The 19,221-nt window shown below is 43.2% G+C and overlaps 1 protein-coding gene across 6 annotated transcripts in view; it reads right to left on the bottom strand.

The window, feature by feature from the left end:
* The window catches only part of slc25a22a (solute carrier family 25 member 22a), a 134,307-nt gene that overhangs the window by 46,950 nt on the left and 68,136 nt on the right, over positions 1-19,221 (bottom strand). For all 6 annotated transcript variants that reach the window (XM_072591997.1, XM_072592001.1, XM_072592000.1 and 3 more), the window contains 2 exons: positions 10,305-10,430; positions 7,914-7,969 (listed from right to left, as the gene is read on the bottom strand). In XM_072591997.1, the coding sequence (XP_072448098.1) occupies positions 7,914-7,969; positions 10,305-10,430 (182 nt within the window). The remainder of the gene's footprint in view (positions 1-7,913; positions 7,970-10,304; positions 10,431-19,221) is intronic.

Here is a 19,221-nt window from a genome sequence, read left to right as displayed (position 1 = left end):
TTGTGAAATCCATTGCAAGATTTGAAAATCATTTTATGAAATTTTAAGAGTATCAAGTGCTATAAATTAGAATGCAAAGCTCATCAGATAGCACCAAGGTGATGTTCACAAACAATTTAGCTGCTTCTTATTTAAGAAAGCCACAGCTAACTATGGGAGTAATGATGGAGAATGGTTTCCTCCATAGCCTTTGGCTCAGCAGGGAGATGGATCCACAAGCCCAAGCATGAGTGGAGTAGGTAGTGCCTGAAGTGGGTGGGTTTTCACACATTTCTCCTGATGCTTCCACTTGTCGTCCATTGCAGGCTGAGGGAGACATCCAAAACAGTTGGCTTGATCTCCAAGTTTGCCAGTCTTGGACTAGCAATTCCTGCACATTGGTAGGGAGATTGCACCTTTTTGAGGAGTATCTGATAACATACTTGAAGCATGCCCTTGACCCTGCAAATAATAGCTCATCATAAAGAAGTTCAGAGTTGACACCATATTTCAGAAGTCTTGTGCAAGGCATGCAAATGATGTGGTACAATCAACACTGCCGATTGATCGTAACTATCATAACTAGTGCCTTGATACTGGGCATATTGGTAAGGCCACTTTTAGAATAATGCATATAATTCTGGTCGGTAAAAACAATGACTGCAGATGCTGGAAACCAGATTCTGGATTAGAGTAGCACTGGAAAAGCACAGCGGTTCAGGCAGCATCCGAGGAGCAGGAAAATCGACATTTCAGGCTAAAGCCCTTCATCAGGAATAGAGGCAGAGTGCCTGCCAGGTGGAGAGATAAATGAGAGGTGGGTGGGGTGGGGAGAAAGTAGCATAGAGTACAAAAGGTGAATGGGGGTGGGGATGAAGGTGATCAGTCAGAGAGGAGGGTAGAGTGGATAGGTGGAAAGGAAGATAGACCGGTTCGGACAAGTCATGGGGACAGTGCTGAGCTGCAAGTTTGGAACTGGGGTGAGGTGGGAGAAGGGGAAATGAGGAAACTGGTGAAGTCCACATTGATGCCCTGGGGTTGAAGTGCTCTGAGGTGGAAGATGAGGCGTTCTTCCTCCAGGCGTCTGGTGGTGAGGGAGCAGCGAAGGAGTCCCAGGACCTCCATGAGCTTGGTAGAGTGGGAGGGGCAGTTGAAATGTTGGGCCACAGGGCGGTGTGGTTGATTGGTGCGAGTGTCCCAAAGATGTTACCTAAAGTGCTTTGCGAGGAGGCATCCACTCTCCCCAATGTAAAAGAGAGCGCATCGGGAGCAACGGATATAATAAATGATATTGGTGGACGTGCAGGTGAAACTTTGATGGATGTGGAAGGCTCCTTTCGGGGCTTGGATGGAGGCGAGGGAGGTGGTGTGGGCCCAGGTTTGTCAATTCCTGCAGTGGCAGGGGAAGGTGCCAGGATGGGAGGGTGGGTTGTTGGGGGGAGGGGGGGTGGACCTGACCAGGTAGTCATGGAGGGAATGGTCTTTGCGGATGTGGAAAGGGGTGGGGTCCGTTTGAAGGTGGCAGAAATGTCGGATGATTGGGTTTATGCGAAGGTCGATAGGTGAACACCGGGGGGTTCTGTCCTTCTTATGGTTGGAGGGGTGGGGTCTGAGGGCGGAGGTGCGGGATGTGGACGAGATGCGTTGGAGGGCATCTTTAACTACGTGGAAAGGGAAATAGCGGTCTCTAAAGAAGGAGGCCATCTGGTGTGTTCAGTGATGGAACTGGTCCTCCTGGGAGCAGATACGGTGGAGGCGGAGGAATTGGGAATATGGGGTGGCATTTTTGCAGGCGGTAGGGTGGGAAGAGGTGTAATCTAGGTAGCTGTGGGAGTCGGTGGGTTTGTAAAAAATGTCTGGTCTCCTTCCTATCGGATGGATGTTGTGATACTTGAAAGGGTTCAGAAAAGATTTACAAGGACGTTGCCAGGTTTGGAGGATTTGAGCTATTGGGAGATGGATGGATAGGATAAATCGACAAAGTCTTTTCCCTGGGGAAGTCAGAACTAGAGGGCTTAGATTTCAGGTGAGAAGGGAAAGATATAAAAGGGACCCAAGGAGCAATTTTTTCACACAGAAAAAAAAAAGTATGGAATGAGCTGCCAGACCAAGTGATGGAGGCTAGTACAATTGCAATATTTAGAAGGCATATGGATAGATATATGAAGGAGGGGGGTTTGGAGGGATATGGGCCAGATGCTGGCAGGTGGGACTAGATTGGGTTGGGATATCTAGGAGAAAGTGAGAACTGCAGCTGCTGGCAATCAGATTAAGATTAGATTGGTGCTGAAAAAGCACAGCAGGTCAGGCAGCATCCGAGGAGCAGGAAAACCTATGTTCGGGCAAGAGCCCTTCATCAAGAATGAGACCATTTTTTCCACGACATGCATTGAATTCGTTGATGCGTTTGGATATCTGGTTGGCAGGACGGGTCTGGTTTCATGCTGTACATCTCTATGGCTCTATGTTTGCCTGAGAGAGGACACTGATGAGAACACCAGTCTTGCCAGTGGATTTCCAGGATTTTACGAAGGAACGATGTGTGATATTTCTTGAGGTATGTGCTATACACCGCCTGAGAGTCTGACACCTAGAGGAAGGCTGGTAACTCTGCTGCCCTGACGACCATGAGGTTGGTGTTCAAGGTTGAGATCTTCGTCATCAAACACTTTGTTCCTTAAGAGTTGGCACATCAGAAGCAATGTTGCATTTCATCACCAACATGGTAGCACACCGTGGGATGTGGTCAAGATAACACAGACTAAGTTTCAGTTCAGAAGATCCTCAAAAAATAGTTCTTGCAACAATCACCCACTGGCTCTCGGTCCTTGAGGAATGCCATTCTATTCTCAGGTCTTGGTGTGACACATCCTCAGATGCTGGAACTGAAAACAATCTTGACTGCTTAAAATAATTAATGTGTGTTATGATTGTGGGTAGGTTGTTGTAATCCTGTGCTCATTCTGTTGAACATTTGTTCCTTAGGCCATTGAATTTTTTTGTCAGACCATGGTCTCATTTGCCTCTCGGCCTGCTTTGCTTCCCCAAGATGTCGTTCCCAGTTCAGGTATGTTTTGCACTTGCGATTTAATAGTACCTCAATCTCCAGTTGACTTTCATCAAACCTGTCTTGACGTTTCCTGGCAGATAAATCCTAAATTCTTTCTGGGTGCTGTTTACGATAGATTGAAGGACAAACCAGGCAATGCGGACGTTCTGTGATTTCCAGTCATCGAGTGCACTAGGGTAGGGCTGGTGTCAATCAATGTTGAAGTGCCTGCAGCAGCACTTCTGCTGCCACTGCTGCTTGTGGATGGTGACTGAAGCAGAAAGCAGGCCAGATTAGGAAATGAGCACTGAAAAATGTGTTGCTGGAAAAGCGCAGGAGAATCGATGTTTCGGGCATAAGCCGTTCTTCAGGAATGAGGAAGGTGTGCCAAGCAGGCTAAGATAAAAGGTAGGGAGGAGCGTTAGGAATGCGATAGGTGGAAGGAGGTTAAGGTGAGGGTGATAGGCCGGAGAGGGGGTGGGGGCGGAGGCGGAGAGGTCGAGAAGATGATTGCAGGTCAAGAAGGTGGTGCTGAGTCCGAGGGTTTGGACTGAGATAAGGTGGGGGGAGGGGAAATGAGGAAGCTGAAGAAATCTGCATTCTTCCCGTGTGGTTGGAGGGTTCCTCGGCGGAAGATGAGGCGCTCTTCCTCCAGGCGTCGTGTTGCCATGGTCTGGCAATGGAGGAGGCCAAGGACCTGCATGTCCTTGGTGGAGTGGGAGGGGGAGTTAAAGTGTTCCGCCACGGGGCGGTTGGGTTAGTTGGTGCAGGTGTCCCAGAGGTGTTCTCTGAAACGTTCCACAAGTAGGCAGCCTGTCTCCCCAATGTAGAGGAGGCCACATCGGGTGCAGCGGATGCAGTAAATGATGTGTGTGGAGGTGCAGGTGAATTTGTGATGGATATGGAAGGATCCCTTGGGGCCTTGGAGGGAACTGAGGGGGGAGGTGTGGGCGCAAGTTTTGCATTTCTTGCGGTTGCAGGGGAAGGTGCCGGGAGTGGAGGTTGGGTTGGTGGGGGGTGTGGACCTGACGAGGGAGTCGCGGAGGGAGTGGTCTTTCCGGAACGCTGATAGGGGAGGGGAGGGAAAGATATCCTTGGTGGTGCGGTCTGTCTGGAGGTTGCGGAAATGACGAAGGATGATCCGATGTATCTGGAGGTTGGTGGGGTGGGAGGTGAGGACCAGTGGGGTTCTGTCCTGGTGGCGATCGGAGGAGCGGTGTTCAAGGGCGGAGGAACGGGAAGTGGAGGAGATGCGATGGAGAGCATCGTCAACCACATCTGAGGGGAAATTGCGGTGGAGAGCATAGTCTTCAAAGCTTGCAACTGCCCCTCAGACGTGGTTGAGGATGCTCTCCATCGCATCTCCTCCACTTCCTGCTCCTCCGCCCTTGAACTCCGCCCCTCCGATCGCCACCAGGACAGAACCCCACTGGTCCTCACCTACCACCCCACCAACCTCCAGATACATCGCATCATCCTTCATCATTTCCGCAACTTCCAGACAGACCCCACCACCAAGGATATCTTTCCCTCCCCTCCCCTATCAGCGCTCTGGAAAGACCACTCCCTCCGCAACTCCCTCGTCAGGTCCACACCCCCCACCAACCCAACCTCCACTCCTGGCACCTTCCCCTGCAACCGCAAGAAATGCAAAACTTGAGCCCACACCTCCCCCCTCACTTCCTTCCAAGGCCCCAAGGGATCCTTCCATATCCATCACAAATTCACCTGCACCTCCACACACATCATTTATTGCATCCGCTGCACCCAATGTGGCCTCCATGACATTGGGGAGTCAGGCCACCTACTTGCGGAACGTTTCAGAGAACACCTCTGGGACACCCGCACCAACCCAACCGCCCGATGGCTGAACACTTTAACTCCCCCTCCCATTCCGCCAAGGACATGCCGGTCCTTGGCCTCCTCCATCGCCAGATCATGGCAACATGACGCCTGGAGGAAGAGTGACTCATCTGCCGCCTAGAAACCCTCCAGCCACAGGGGATGAATGCAGATTTTTCCGGCTTCCTCATTTCCCCTCCCCCCACCTTTTCTCAGTCCCAGCCCTCAGACTCAGCACCACCTTCTTGACCTGCAATCTTCTTCCCGACCTCTCCGCCCCATCCCCTCTCCGGCCTATCACCCTCACCTTAACCTCCTTCCACCTATCGTATTCCCAACGCCCCTCCCCCAAGTCCCTCCTCCCTACTTTTTATCTTAGCCTGCTTGGCACACCTTCCTCATTCCTGAAGAAGGGCTTATGCCCGAAATATCAATTCTCTTTCTCCTTTGATGCTGCCTGACCTGCTGCGCTTTTCCAGCAACACATTTTTAAGTATGCTGACAAGGAATTGGAGGGACCAAGAACAGAACCTGGAAGATTTCAGATGCAAATGGTGGACAGCTGAAAGAAAACTGAATGTTCGAGATGCTTGGACCATAACGTCATGGGTATGTGTAGAATGGAGAGAAAGGTTTTATTAAGCTGGACACCAGAGGGGTGTTGGACCAGGTTATTACTTCACACTTTCAGAGATATCAAGAGTTGACAACACACCAGGTTACAGTCACAGAAAAATCATGAAACTTGTTTTGCATTTTCTGTGCTGAAACAATTAAGTTTGAGATTTTTGATGGGTAGCTTTATTGTAGCAGCTGCCACCTTCATTTTCATTGGATGCAAGTCTTCAGGGGCTTTGCTGACAACATTCATTCCATCAATGTATTCCTGCCGCATGTTTTGGAACACTTTTCTGGGCATAGCACCCTCAGTAATAGCCCTCCATTCAACCAGAATGTGTCCCAGTGAACTCAGGTGTATATGGGAAAACAGACTCTTGGGTTTACTGGAATGCTGCAACTTCAATCAAATTCCCTTGGGAGTTAAGCATGATTGACATATGACAGCCGTTTGAACATTCCATCCTGGAGCCTGCCATGCACTGGCAAGGATACATTATATCAACCCAGTTCATCTATGCTGACAAAAATGTTAGGGCTTAAGCAACTGTACAAGAAAATTAGCAAGATATTTTGCATTAGGTCATTCCTTTCCAAATTATTACCCTGAGGAATTTCTTCATTTTTTACACAAGAGTTCAGACCCGCCATCAGATAGAGGTGCAAACCTGCATCTTATTTTAAGCTGAGATTTTTCTTGGCTGCCAAGAGAGTTTCCTCTCCCTTCCTGGGTGACATACTGTTTTCATCAGGCCTTCCCTGAGGGTAGAAAGGTAGTGGGTACAAACCGCACAAATCTTTTCACAGATCAGGGCTGTTATTGTGACACTTGTAAATAATTTGAATTTCTTCCCTGTGCCATTTTCAAGTGCTGGTCTGCGTTTTGGAAGCCCAATAAAATGCACCTTCTTGAAGATCTCATAACAACTACAGGAAGCCTGCTGAGAAATCTGGAACATTCTGACAGGCAAATGTCAAATACTCTATTAGACATCACTATTGGATGCTGTAATGTAGTGCAAAAGTGTTGGTTTCGATCCTGCAAAAGTACGGTGACAATAGCACTACACAAGTGTTGACATGCACTACGATAGTTTTCTAACAGAGAAAGTGCCAGATGTTCAAAACTGTATAAAATGCACTTACAAACACTCCTGCCATGTTTTACACACAGATTTAAATATACAGATATCTTTTCCTTTCGAAGGAAGTTGCCTGGCTATTGAACATTTTACCAAATTAACATAACCACCTGTTCCACTCCATTGACTGACAATTTCCATTGAAACTAAAACCTTCTGTTCTTTCAATTTCAGTGGAATGTGGAGCAGAAAGCAAATGTTTTGACAGCTCTCCCTTTTTGAGTGTACATGGTCAAGTTCCACAACTTAGTTCCACCAATGACATAGCTATTGAAGGGAGTGACTGACATTTTAAAAAAAAGATGAACAATATAACCTGGCTTCATTGCTTATTTGAACAACTTAGTTGTTACTTCAGATTTTCTTCCTCCGCTCTGGGACTACAGCGTGCTTGTCAGATCAACAACAGACATTTGAATGAGAACTTTATTAGATTGTGACAGGCTATTTTTACTCCACCTGCAACCATTGATAGTGCATGACTCCTCAGAATTATATGCAGTGGATGTGGAACATGGGTGAATGAGGAGTATGACAGATTACAGATAACATGAGGAGCAATGGAAGTTGGAGTGGAGTGAGGCTCTTTGTGGAGGGGGGGCAAGAATAATGCGGAGACCTTGAATCCAAGAACCAAAGCAGACATTCTAAGCAGCCTACCCTCTGCACCAGATTGTAGTTCAAACTCCATACAGAGCCGCAGTTTGCTCAAAATAAACAAAACCTTGGAAAAAGTCACTCATGAGTCCAGTATGTGTTTTGGAAGCTGCAAAAGGGCCTAACAACCCCAGAGGACAATCCAGATTAAATCTCTCAGCGTGATGCTATTTCCATCAGAGTCGAGTGAATTTTTCTTTACACTCCTGTGAAGCACCACGGGGAATTTTCCAAATTAGAGGTACAATATAAAAGGTTAGTTATTGACCTGGTGACACCAGAGAAGCTGTGTGTAAATGCGACTCCCCTAGTGTCCTGCAGTGTGCCACTGTTTGCGGTCAAGAATTTCACATGAACAGTGGGCACAGGTGAAATCCCAAGTTGTGTAGATGACTGAGGCATTGGAACGGATTAGAAACCAACCTTTGCTCTACTCCCTACTGACAGCTTAACTGTGACATATTATTTTCTGAACAGCTACAATGGGGTAAGGTTTGACTTCAAACAGCACAGATTCAGAATTGGCTGCCAAAACACAAAATAATCACTTACTACACTTACTAACACAAGTACAGATGCAAATTAAGAACGATCAATACAAAATCAGGATTTTAAAAAAAACCTACCTCTATACATCCCAAAATAGCCATCGGATCGGATTGTCTTAATAAGGCAGTCAGACCTGAAATAAAATGAAGAATTTGACAACTTTCTCCTCAGCAAGTGCACGAAAGCAAAAAGGGAAAAGGAATGGCAGCACGGTGGCTCAGTGGTTTGCACTGCTGTTTCACAGCACCAGGAACCCAAGTTCGATTCCTGCCTCAGGCGACTGTGTCGAGTTTGCACATTCTCCCAGTGTTTGCGTGGGTTTCCTTCGGGTGCTGCAGTTTCCTCCCAAAATCCAAAAATGTGCAGATTAGGTGGATTGGCCATGCAAAAATTGTCCGTAGTATTAGGTGCATTAGTCAGGGGTAAATATAGGGCAGGGTGTGTTACTCTTCAGAGGGTTAGTGTGGTCTTGTTGGGCCAAATGGTCTATTTCCATACTGTAGGGAATCTAATCGAAACACATGCTTTCTTCATTTTAAAATATATGGTCTATATTAGTTCACTTTAAAATACATTGCATAGCACCTCCTATAGTAACTCATATCAACTGCACCAAAAGACACATACTGAAAGATTTCCTCAGAGTGGTATTTGCGATGATGTTGAAAACATACTCTCCATTAATTATTTCACTACAGGTGATGCACAGATTAAACTTTACATATTGGAGAAAAATTTTATCATTAACAATGTAACCACCTGGAAAGGAGAGCTCCAAGCGTGTGATTAATCAAGTCTGGTTAAGTGGTCAGTATGTCATTATGACTTCTTCAGCTTTTTATTAATTGATTCTTTCAGTATTTGTTTCAAGCTGCCTTCTCTTTGTCACTCAATTGTGCAAGAGCATCTGGTGCATTCCAATTGTTGGCCAAAGGAAGTATCCCCTTCTCAATTCTCCCCAGACGGGTTCCCACTCCTCACTTCATTTTCTGATCAAGGGGCAGTGCGTTGACCTATTCTGCCTCCAATTTTGCTGACTAAAAGACCTGGACAGTGGCTCTTCTGATTTCTCCCAGGCTCTCTCCACTGGGCAAATTTCTAATTTGAATTAGGCACCGCTAATGAACTGGCACAACTAAACTGATCAAACCACTGCTTACCATTCTATGACACCATCATCATTTTCAGATCATTCAGAACCTGTGGTGTCCTTTGCTCTGTAAGGCTGCAGCCTGTTTCTGTGCACCTCATACCCAACTCTCATCTTCGGAAGCAACTGTATTGAACACCTTTCTGTTAGGATGATACATTGTTTGTAACATTTTACTACTACAGAAGCAGTCAACAATGTTACCAACAGATTGTACTGGTGAGATAAAGGAGTCTCAAAAGTTTTTCAGTTCTATAATCAGCACTGAAGTTTACAAGAACTTTTCATTTCACCTGTCATCGCCTTTAGTCAGACTCCCTCCCTTGAACTCCATTGTCAAGGACAAATTAATAAATCAAGACTTCTGGCACAAAAGCATTTACAGATCACATGCTGTAAACTGAAAAATATTTACTAACACCTGCCAATAGTTTTCTCTTGCAACACAGTACTATCAACCACTTTAAGGCTGACACCAAGGAAATGGAAAGTAGAGGAATAAGGAAAAAACATTCAAGAAAAGATGACAAGGACAATTCCTCAGGCTCGCTCCACTTAGCAAGTTTCTAAAGTTAGATTAGGCACCTCTACGGAACAAGCAAAGTTAAAATGATTAAACCACAGCATACCATTGACCACCACTGTAAAGAAACTGGAAGTGTAAAAGTTATGGTCTATCATGCCAGGTTACATTCTTGGATCTGACTTGAACAATATTACCATCCACTGAGAGAGTAACAATGATTAACCCCAAGCACTTAGTTGGCAATTCTGACTTTTGGTGACAATGCAAACCGTCCAGTAACACCTCTACAGTAAAAATGCCTTCTAATCGTTATACATAGCCTGGCCAAGCCATTTACAATTCATCGTACAAATCTCTCACAATGGTTGTTTACGATCAAGTTTATAAACTACACAAACTCCCCAAAACTTGTATCCTAAAGAAAGCCAAGTTAATATTGCACTGCAGAATGAACAGCAAAGATTGTTTGGAGGCAATTATAAGTTAAGCAATTATTGTCAAATAACCAAGCAACATTGGATACAATGTATTAAAAATAAGAAGTTTGATGAATGGTTTTCTCGCTGCCCTGTATATAACTAAGTAGCAATGTGTTTATAAAAGCAGATACTCAGATGAACCAATTCATTAAAATAAATGCTTATTGTGAACTCAGACATTCCAAATTGATTTTGACTCAAGTGTGCAACGTGGACATGAATTAGAGGTTATCAAATGCATAGAATTCATCTCTACAGCTGAGATCAAAAGCGAGATTATGTTGAGTAGTGTGCTTGCTTTTGTATTACTCACATGCTAGAGTACATCCGCTGGCCATTTTGCTGGTTTTGAAGCCGTGTTTTTGCCAAGTCTATTGGGAACACACAAGTGACGCCAATTAATCCTGCAATGCCTCCATTGATCAACTTGGCAGGTAAACTGGGAAGAGAGAAAAGACAAACTTTATGAAATAGCAGCAGGGGTAGACCACACAGCCAGTCATGCTAATTCTAATACATTCATGGCTAGGCTAATCTTCTGTTTCATCTCTACTTTCCTGTGCAATTCAATCCCCTTATCCTTTCATTCCCCAAGTGATCAAAAATCTATCTATTCCAATTCTGAATTCACAGTAACCAGCTTTTTCCTTTTGATGCTTAGACTGCACATATGGTTTTTGATCTGGAAACAAAAGCAATATTTTTTCCTCACCGAGAAGTAATTTCTGTGACATTGTGTAAATTTTAGCCAGGTGTTACACTGCAGTTTCAGAGTTTGTTAAGTCCACCAAACGAACAGCATGGACAGTACAGCAAAATGAATGGACTACGTGGCAGTGATGCAAACCAATCATGTCTTCAGCAAAAAAAAATTCACAACTATTCACTCAGGAGGTTCAAATTCTATTTGCACCACTTAATGTAAGCTCAGGAAAAAAGGAAATCACATCCACTTCAGGTTCAAACACCATGCAATGTGCACAAATCTGATATATCTGTGCACTAGTCCCTCCACTGTTTTACTGATACATGAAATAAGGCTTTACAATAAACAGTACCACTTTAAAGTTAGAGAGGGCAAGATCATGCACAAAGATGAAGTACTTCGATGAACACTTCAAATGTCACAGCTTTTAATGCTATGGACCAAATGTTGGAAAATGAGATTAGGGTGGATATTACTTGGTATGGATATGGTGGGCCAAAAGGCCTCTCTTTGTGTTGTAAGATTTCTATTAGGAGAAAGTGAGGACTGCAGATGCTAGAGATCAGAGCTGAAAATGTGTTGCTGGAAAAGCACAGCAGGTCAGGCAGCATCCAAGGAACAGGAGAATCGATGTTTTGGGCATAAGCCCTTCTTCAGGAATGACGTTCCTGAAGAAGGGCTTATGTCTGAAACGTCGATTCTCCTGTTCCTTGAATGCTGCCTGACCTGCTGCGCTTTTCCAGCAACACATTTTCAGCTAAGATTTCTATTAGGCTTACAAGTACATGCATAAAATAACAAGACTATTATTGCAGAGCTACAGTCAGTAAATAGAAGTAAGATTCACATCAGTTATGATCACACTAAATAGAAAAGTAGACTCAAGGATTGTATGGCTACCTCGGGTCCCTACAAAACTGATAGTCACTTTCAGTAAATAACCCATCCAGAGAAAACAAGAATTTCATGCCAGGCTGCAGCAGTGTCTGAAAACTTCTAATTTAACATTTCAAATAAAAATAACTACTAAACGTAGATCACTAACTGTAGTTAACAGCAGTGGGAAAGGTTAAGAGATCAGTTTTAAAAAAATAAGAAGTGAGCTTTTTTGTTTTGAGTCAGTTATTCAGCACCCTTCCTGCCCCTCAAATATTTTAGTTATTAATTATTCTCCTGAGGAAAGGGAGAATATGTTGCCATTTGTGTAATAATAGCACAAGTTTGCTTGGTCTCCCTCAGAAACTTTGCGATCAAGCTATTTCTGTAGAAGTACATTTTGGATACATGTAGGGTGTTTTCATGACACTTCGATAACTAAATTCCTTCTCTTGGAAACTGTTAACACAGGAAGATAAATATTTTGCACAAAGAGACTACAGTACAGGACAGTAACAATGAATCCAAGGAGTTGCAGCATCAATTATTCAGAAATTCAAAATCTACTAAGAGTAAATTCTGTTTGCTGATTTTTATTTGACCTCAGGTGTTGGAAGCACTCAGCAAGCTGTGGAAAAGAGGTGGAATAGTTCATCTTGCAACATGGCATGCACTGAGGTATGGCATGGTGTGATGCAAAGTGATACTCCTCATCTTCGCCTTTGGAATGTACACAACTACCTCACTAGTCCCAAACTTCAATTCAACAGAGCAACTTGGGTACTTTTTTTTCAAACCAGCCATCCATACAAATTTGATCAGCAAGGAAAAGCAATTATGAGCTACTCACACCAAGTATGTCCACATTTAATCCCTGATGGGTACAGAGTGTTCTCAACTGAGATAGCTGTAGGGATGTTAACTTTGGCTCTAGTGCCCCCTGCCAAGAAGCACCAAAAAGCAAAGATGAGCCAACGTTCAGAGATAACCCTGCATTTATATATTGCCTTTTGCAACCTGGTTTTACAAACATTAAGGTACTTTTGGCATGGAGTCACAGTTCTAGGAAATACAGCTGCCGACATGCACAGAGCAAAGTCTCACAAAAGGGCAATGAGAAATAACTAGACAATTTGGTTTTTTTGAAGGATGAATATTTGCCAGGACTCTTGGAAGTAGTTCCACGTTCACTTCAGAAATAGTTCCATCTGAACATTTACCCAAGATATAAGCTGATGCCTCATTTTCACGTCTCATCCCAAAGACTGCACTCCCCAGTGTGGTGCTACTTCATGTCGGTTTGCTCGCTAAGCTGGAAGGTTCATTTCCAGATGTTTTGTCACCCTGCGAGGAAACATCTTCAGTGGGCCTCCAGGTGAAGCATTGCTGATAGTTCCTGCTTTCTATTTATATGTTTGGGTTTCTTTGGGTTGGAGATGTCATTACCTGTGGTTATGACATTTCCTGTTTTTTTTTTAAAAACGGGGGTGGTAAATGGGGACTAACTCTGTGTTTGTTGATAGAGTTCTGGTTGGAATACCACGCTTCTAGGAATTCTCATGCATGTCTCTGTTTGGCTTGTCCTAGGATGGATGTGTTGTCCCAGTCAAATTGGTGTCCTTCCTTATCCGTATGTAAGGATACTAGCGAGAGAGGGTCATGTTGTTTTGTGGCTAGTTGATGTTCATGTACCCTGGTGGCTAGTTTTCTGCCTGTTTGTCCAATGTAGTGTTTGCTACAGTTCTTGCATGGTGCTTTGTAAATGACATTAGTTTTGCTTGTTTTCTGTGTAGGGTATTTCAAGTTTAGTGTGTAGGTGGGTTTGTGGGCTACCATGATGCCAAGGGGTCTGAGGAGTCTGGCAGTCATTTCCAAGATGTCTTTGATGTAGAGGAGAGTGGCTAGGGTTTCTGAATGTGTTTTGTTTGCTTGTTTGGGTTTGTTGTTGAGAAAGCGGCGGACTGTGTTCATTGGGTACCCAATCTTTTTGAATACACTGTATAGGTGATTTTCCACTGCTCTTCGTAGTTCCTCTGTGCTGCAACACACACAATGGTGTGGAACTCCATCAACAAATACATTGAGTTAGACCCCAACTACCACCCCCTTATAAAAAAAGAACAGGAAATGACAACACCAACCCAAAGAAACCCAAACATACAAATCGAAAGCAGGAATTTTCAGCAATGCTTCGCCCTGAGGCCCACTGAAAATGTTACTAGGTGACAAAACGTCTGGAATTGAACCTTGCGGCTCTTAGGTTATGATTCTGGATGTAGGTTTGCTCTGAGTTACAAATCTTAAAATTTGCTGGTACTCCCTCAGTTTGCCACTGATGAATCATCCCATATTTTGCTATCCTCTGCAGCAGGACATGAACCTATAAACTTGCGATTAAGTAGTAGAAGTGCTATCCATCGAAAAATTTCCATCTTCACATATCCCACCAGACCATTTTATTAAAAATGTATTTACAGGATGCAGCCGGGCTAGCATTTAAATCTGGGCCATTAGGGATGGGGGTTGAGTTAAAAATGAACCATATTGCTATTGGTCTGGAGTCACATATCAGCCAAACCAGGTAAGGAACACTGTTTAGTTCCCTGAAGGACATCAGCCCTCGTTACTCTCCTTCAAAATCTTTGCACAACAAATCTAAAATTAGTGCCAGGTACAGTATGTGACATATGTTGGGGAAATTTGTGGGCGGCACGGTGGTTAGCACTGCTGCCTCACAGCGCCAGAGATCGGGGTTCAATTCCCGCCTCAGGCAACTAACTGTGTGGAGTCTGCACGTTCTCCCCGTGTCTGCATGGGTTTCCTCCGGGTGCTCCACTTTCCTCCCACAGTCCAAAGATGTGCAGGTCAGGTGAATTGGCCATGCTAAATTGCCCGTAGTGTTAGGTAAGGGATAAATGTAGGGGTATGGGTGGGTTGCGCTTCAGCGGGGCGGTGTGGACTTGTTGGGCCGAAGGGCCTGTTTCCACACTGTAGTAATCTAAAAAAAAAATTTGGAATCATTAAATATGTACAATATTTTCTTATCACACTAAAAATTGGTGGCAGGGCTGTAATATAAACAAACAGTCTAAAGGATGTTAGTGAAGCAAAATTTTTTTTGCCAAATAATAATGGTTTGTGTCATTATTTGACTCAGAATTCCAGATTTCTACTGAATCCAAATTTCACAACAGGCTTCAAACCTAGCTTCTCAGAGAATTACCTGGGTCTCTGGATTAATAGTCTAGCAATAATACCATAATCTCTCCTTCTGTGTACTTTCAGTATTTTCTGCTTTACCTAAAATTTACCTGAATTTTGAATATTAACCGATAATTTAATCAAAGGTTTCAAAAGATTCAGGGTGCGAGATAGGTTAAGAGGATTGGGGAACAAATTATTAAGTATTACAATTAAAAGTTAGAGCAAGAACTTTTAGTAATGAAATTAGGAAATAATTCTTTAGGCAAAAATAGTACAAGCGGCCATTGATTCTAATTTAGTCGTTTGTTACAATTAATAGATTTTTGCTATGTTTTTGATACCCAAAATATTTGAGATATACAACAATGGCAAATTAAGTTGTAGGCCGATCAAATGCGATGATACAGCATAGAATCAGTGAACCAGAGAATGTTAGAATCAATTGCTGTAAAAACACATCCGGTTCACTAATGTCCTCATGGGCAAGATATCTGCCCTCCTTACCCAGAAAGGTCCATTTGCAACTCTAGACCCATAGCAATACAATTGACTCTTCACTGCTCTCTCGGGAAGGAGAGGTGGTACTGAATGCTGGCCAAACCAGCCATGTCCTTATCCCATGAAGAAACTTTTAAAAATTTATTATAATCAGATAGTTTGTTAAACCCTGGTGCAAAAGCTGAAAGATCAACTTTCTAAACACTGCAGGGAAAGTAAAAGTCACACCTTGTTTTGAAAAATAATGGTAATTTTGATCCTTAAGGCCATGTGGACACAGTTGTGCATAACCTGACACCAATGAACTCAAAAGGTGGCAGAGGCTGGATCGCTGCAGCTAACTCCACAAGACTGTTACAAATATGCATCACAATGTACACAGAAGTAGTTTGAGCCCATAAAAGGCAATCCAACCCCACTGTCTCATAAATCAAAGGATCAAACTCCTAAAAGACAAGAGATTAGACATAAAATAATTTATTAACATTTAGTTTGTATCTTTTATTTTAGCTTATTTAACCCTTAATGAGATATATTTAAAGAAGTTATATTACTGCATCTGAAAACATTTCACATAAAAAAGCTTTAAAAATCCTGTAGTCCCAGCACATGCTAAGGAACGATCCACTCTCTCACCAAATTAGAATGAGGCACAATGGAAGGAGGTCATTCAACCCATTGTGCTCTGCTAGCTCTTTCCTAGAGATATTCAATTAGTCATGCTCCCAGAACATTAGTAGGTTTTTTTGCCTTCAAGTATTCACCCAATTCTCTTTCCAGGATTACAACTGCAAATCCTTCCCTCAAACATTCAGAAAATACAATGCAGATCATAACCATACTGGCAGTTCTCCTCGAACGCTATAGTTGTGTTCCAGCGAAACCTCACTTAATAGAAAATTGCTTAACATAATAATGGGGCCTATAGGGAAAGTGGGGTGAGCGGCAGACCAGCAAAAACCATCACTCAAAAAACAATGACCCAAAAGTCATATTTATTAATGAAACAAAACTACATTTTCTAAAAAGTAAGAAAGCTGCTCTCTGTACAGTTCCTCTCATGGAAAGGTCTGTGGTTCTGTTGGCAGCTGACATTAGCACATGTACACAATGGCACAAAGACTGGTGAGACATTATACACGCGTAGAACTAAGTGCATGAACCAATCCCCGCTGGAGTTGCGCGATTGCGAACAGCGGTAAGAGTTCTCAAAAATACCGTCCCTTAATTCTTCAGTGACATTATAGCCAAATCACATTGCCGAAACGTGCGTAATCCCAGAACTACCTGTCATTATTAAATGAGTGGGAAAAGGTTTGGCTGGAGGACAAACATCAGCATGGATGAATTGGGCTGAATAATCTGAGCAATTGCATGTGGCGAGGTTACATGCAAGTGGGAGATAGTCAGCAGCAATGAGATCACGTTTGAGAGAGAGAACATTTAAGTAACCGTGTAAGCGATGAATCACTGTGGGAGAAAATAAATACACAATGAAGGAGTGAAGGAGTGAATAGATGTTTTAATTAGCAAGTGAGAGGACCAGGATGGGATCAGTCAGGCCTGGTGATGCTAACCATCAAGGACAAATACTAAGAATTCAACCAATCCCTGCACATCTCAGCAGGCCAAGCAAGTGACAGCAACCTTTGAGATTAGACTCTGACTCCAGGAGCAGGGATTTTATTTTGGGTGGGGGTGTTTGAGGGGGAGAGATGTGCCATGAAGAGCAAGTCAGAAAGTCGAAACCATTAATGGCAAGGTGGCGTTAAATATATTGCCTCTTATGTATGTCCTTAGTCTCTTTCAGGGGTCACACCCTCCTCAACTGAGACAAAAGATGCTAGATAATCCCTCCAGCTCACAGCCATTCTGACCTATAGCTCTGTAAAGGGTACTCCATGAGCCAGAGGTTGCGTATCACTATACCAATTGGAACCTAAAGGAAGACCAATGTCTGGGCAGTGTGAAAGCAAAGGATCCAGACGAGATATGTTTTAGTCAACTTGTTGCATGATCTGTTTTGATATACCCGTTCAGCAGGTCAGCCTCCTGGCTCAGATGTTGGGACACTCCCACTTTAGTACGGTGCCCTTAGAACATAACCTGGATCTCTGGATTATGAGTGCAGTGAAAAGCCTACTACATCACCACCTTCCCTAGCAACAATCTGTACACTAAATGATCTTGACCTTGTCCAAACCAAGTCTCTCCAATCTAGTTCCATTCACTCAAGCTACCACTAGATTAATTGAAACTTGCTACAGAACATTAGTAGTGGGAGAAAAAAAATCAATTCACTCTGCTTGAAAACAGCAGACTTGAGGTAACTGGCTCAGGCTCAAATTTCTCTATCAAGCAAAAGTATTAGTTCCCTCCCATTAATTTCTCAAAGTGGATTTTCGTGTTTTTTTTCATATTAGCATGGTGAGCTCAGCGGAGGACCACATCACAGAAAATACAGAAATGTCAAAACAGATCATCTTTCCACAACCAATAATAAGCTAGTGCCTCCCAGCAATGAATCATAACTATGTCAGTGCTTAAGATAATGATAAGATAGGGACATTACAGCAACAGCTGACCCACAGTGCAGACATAGCCATGACAATGGACAGAGGAGTTTATTTGGAGAAAGAGATTGCGGGAGAATCAGAGGTGAATAAATTCCAACAAAATGAAACACAAGTAGAGGAGTAAGCCTCTTTAGTTTGTTGCATATTCAATTAGATTGTGACTGATCAGTGACCAGAATCCACCATTGTCCCGTTACCCTAAATACCTTGAGCTCACAAAACATCAGTCTCAAGTTTAGACATTGATCATGGATCAATGGTCATTGGCATAAGATTGCTCGAAATATCTCCTCGCCCATACGAAGGGTAATTTTTAAAAATAATTTCACTCCTGAAAGATCTGATTCCAAGTTTAGAACTATGCCCCCTTTTATGCCAGATTGCCCAACCAGCAGAAATATTTTTTTCTTTATCTACCCTAATCTGTTCCCCATAAACTTCAATCTGATCACCTCCAAACCTCCCAGAGTGGAGGGAATACAATTGTAGATTGCACAATTTCTAATTGCACTTTTTAAAAAAACTTTATAAATGGAGATGGAAGCTGAAATCACCGAGAATGAGAAGTCACAAAGTGCGGCATCTGAGAGGCAAGCAGTGAAGCTCTCTCATGGGGAACTTATGTTTACGCTACTTGGGTGAGCAGTAGAAAACCAAGGATTCTTAAATGACAAGAGAGAGGGTGGAACAAGGCGAAGTGCTCATTGGAAGAGAAAAATTGCAGGAAGACCTGCAAAGCCACTGCTGAGCAATGGGTCATCTGACCAGCACAGGATTAATGAGAAATTGTGGAAATTGGTCATGCTGCCAGTAGCCTCAAGTACCTTTCATTACTATTTTCAACAACAATCTGACCACACAGAAAAATGACTGAAAATTGTGCTGTTGCCAAATGAGTTCAAAACTCACAAAACACCAGAAACTCAAAGAAAAGAGTTGGCATAAATAACAGTTCATATCAGATGAGATAGAGGGTGTGGGGGGAAAAAAATTACCTTCATGAGTTTTATGAGTGACAGGTTGATAAGAAAACATACAAACTGTTAATCTAGGTGTTAACCTGATCATATCTGATAACAAACACACCTTAATGCTATTCAAGCTGCCACTGAAGTGCTCTAAATGATAGAGGTTTTACCTTAAACTGTAGAGTCAAATTAATATCCCTACATTAACCCATTACTTCCTCAGGGTCAAAACCATACCCCTCTGTTCTTTTCAGGGTTTTTCTTTCAGTTGCATTCATTATTGCTTGATTTACATCATAGAAATGCACTACGCTACAAGAAGCAGCAGCTGAGATAAACAGCATGGATGCGTTCAATGGGAAGTCAGTAACTACGGGACAGAATAAAAAATAGGCTACATCG

Source organism: Chiloscyllium punctatum, chromosome 22, assembly GCF_047496795.1.
Source record: "Chiloscyllium punctatum isolate Juve2018m chromosome 22, sChiPun1.3, whole genome shotgun sequence".
Classification (NCBI taxonomy): Eukaryota; Metazoa; Chordata; class Chondrichthyes; order Orectolobiformes; family Hemiscylliidae; genus Chiloscyllium; species Chiloscyllium punctatum.
Note: the sequence above shows the minus strand (reverse complement) of the source record. Positions and strands in the feature narration are given on the sequence as shown.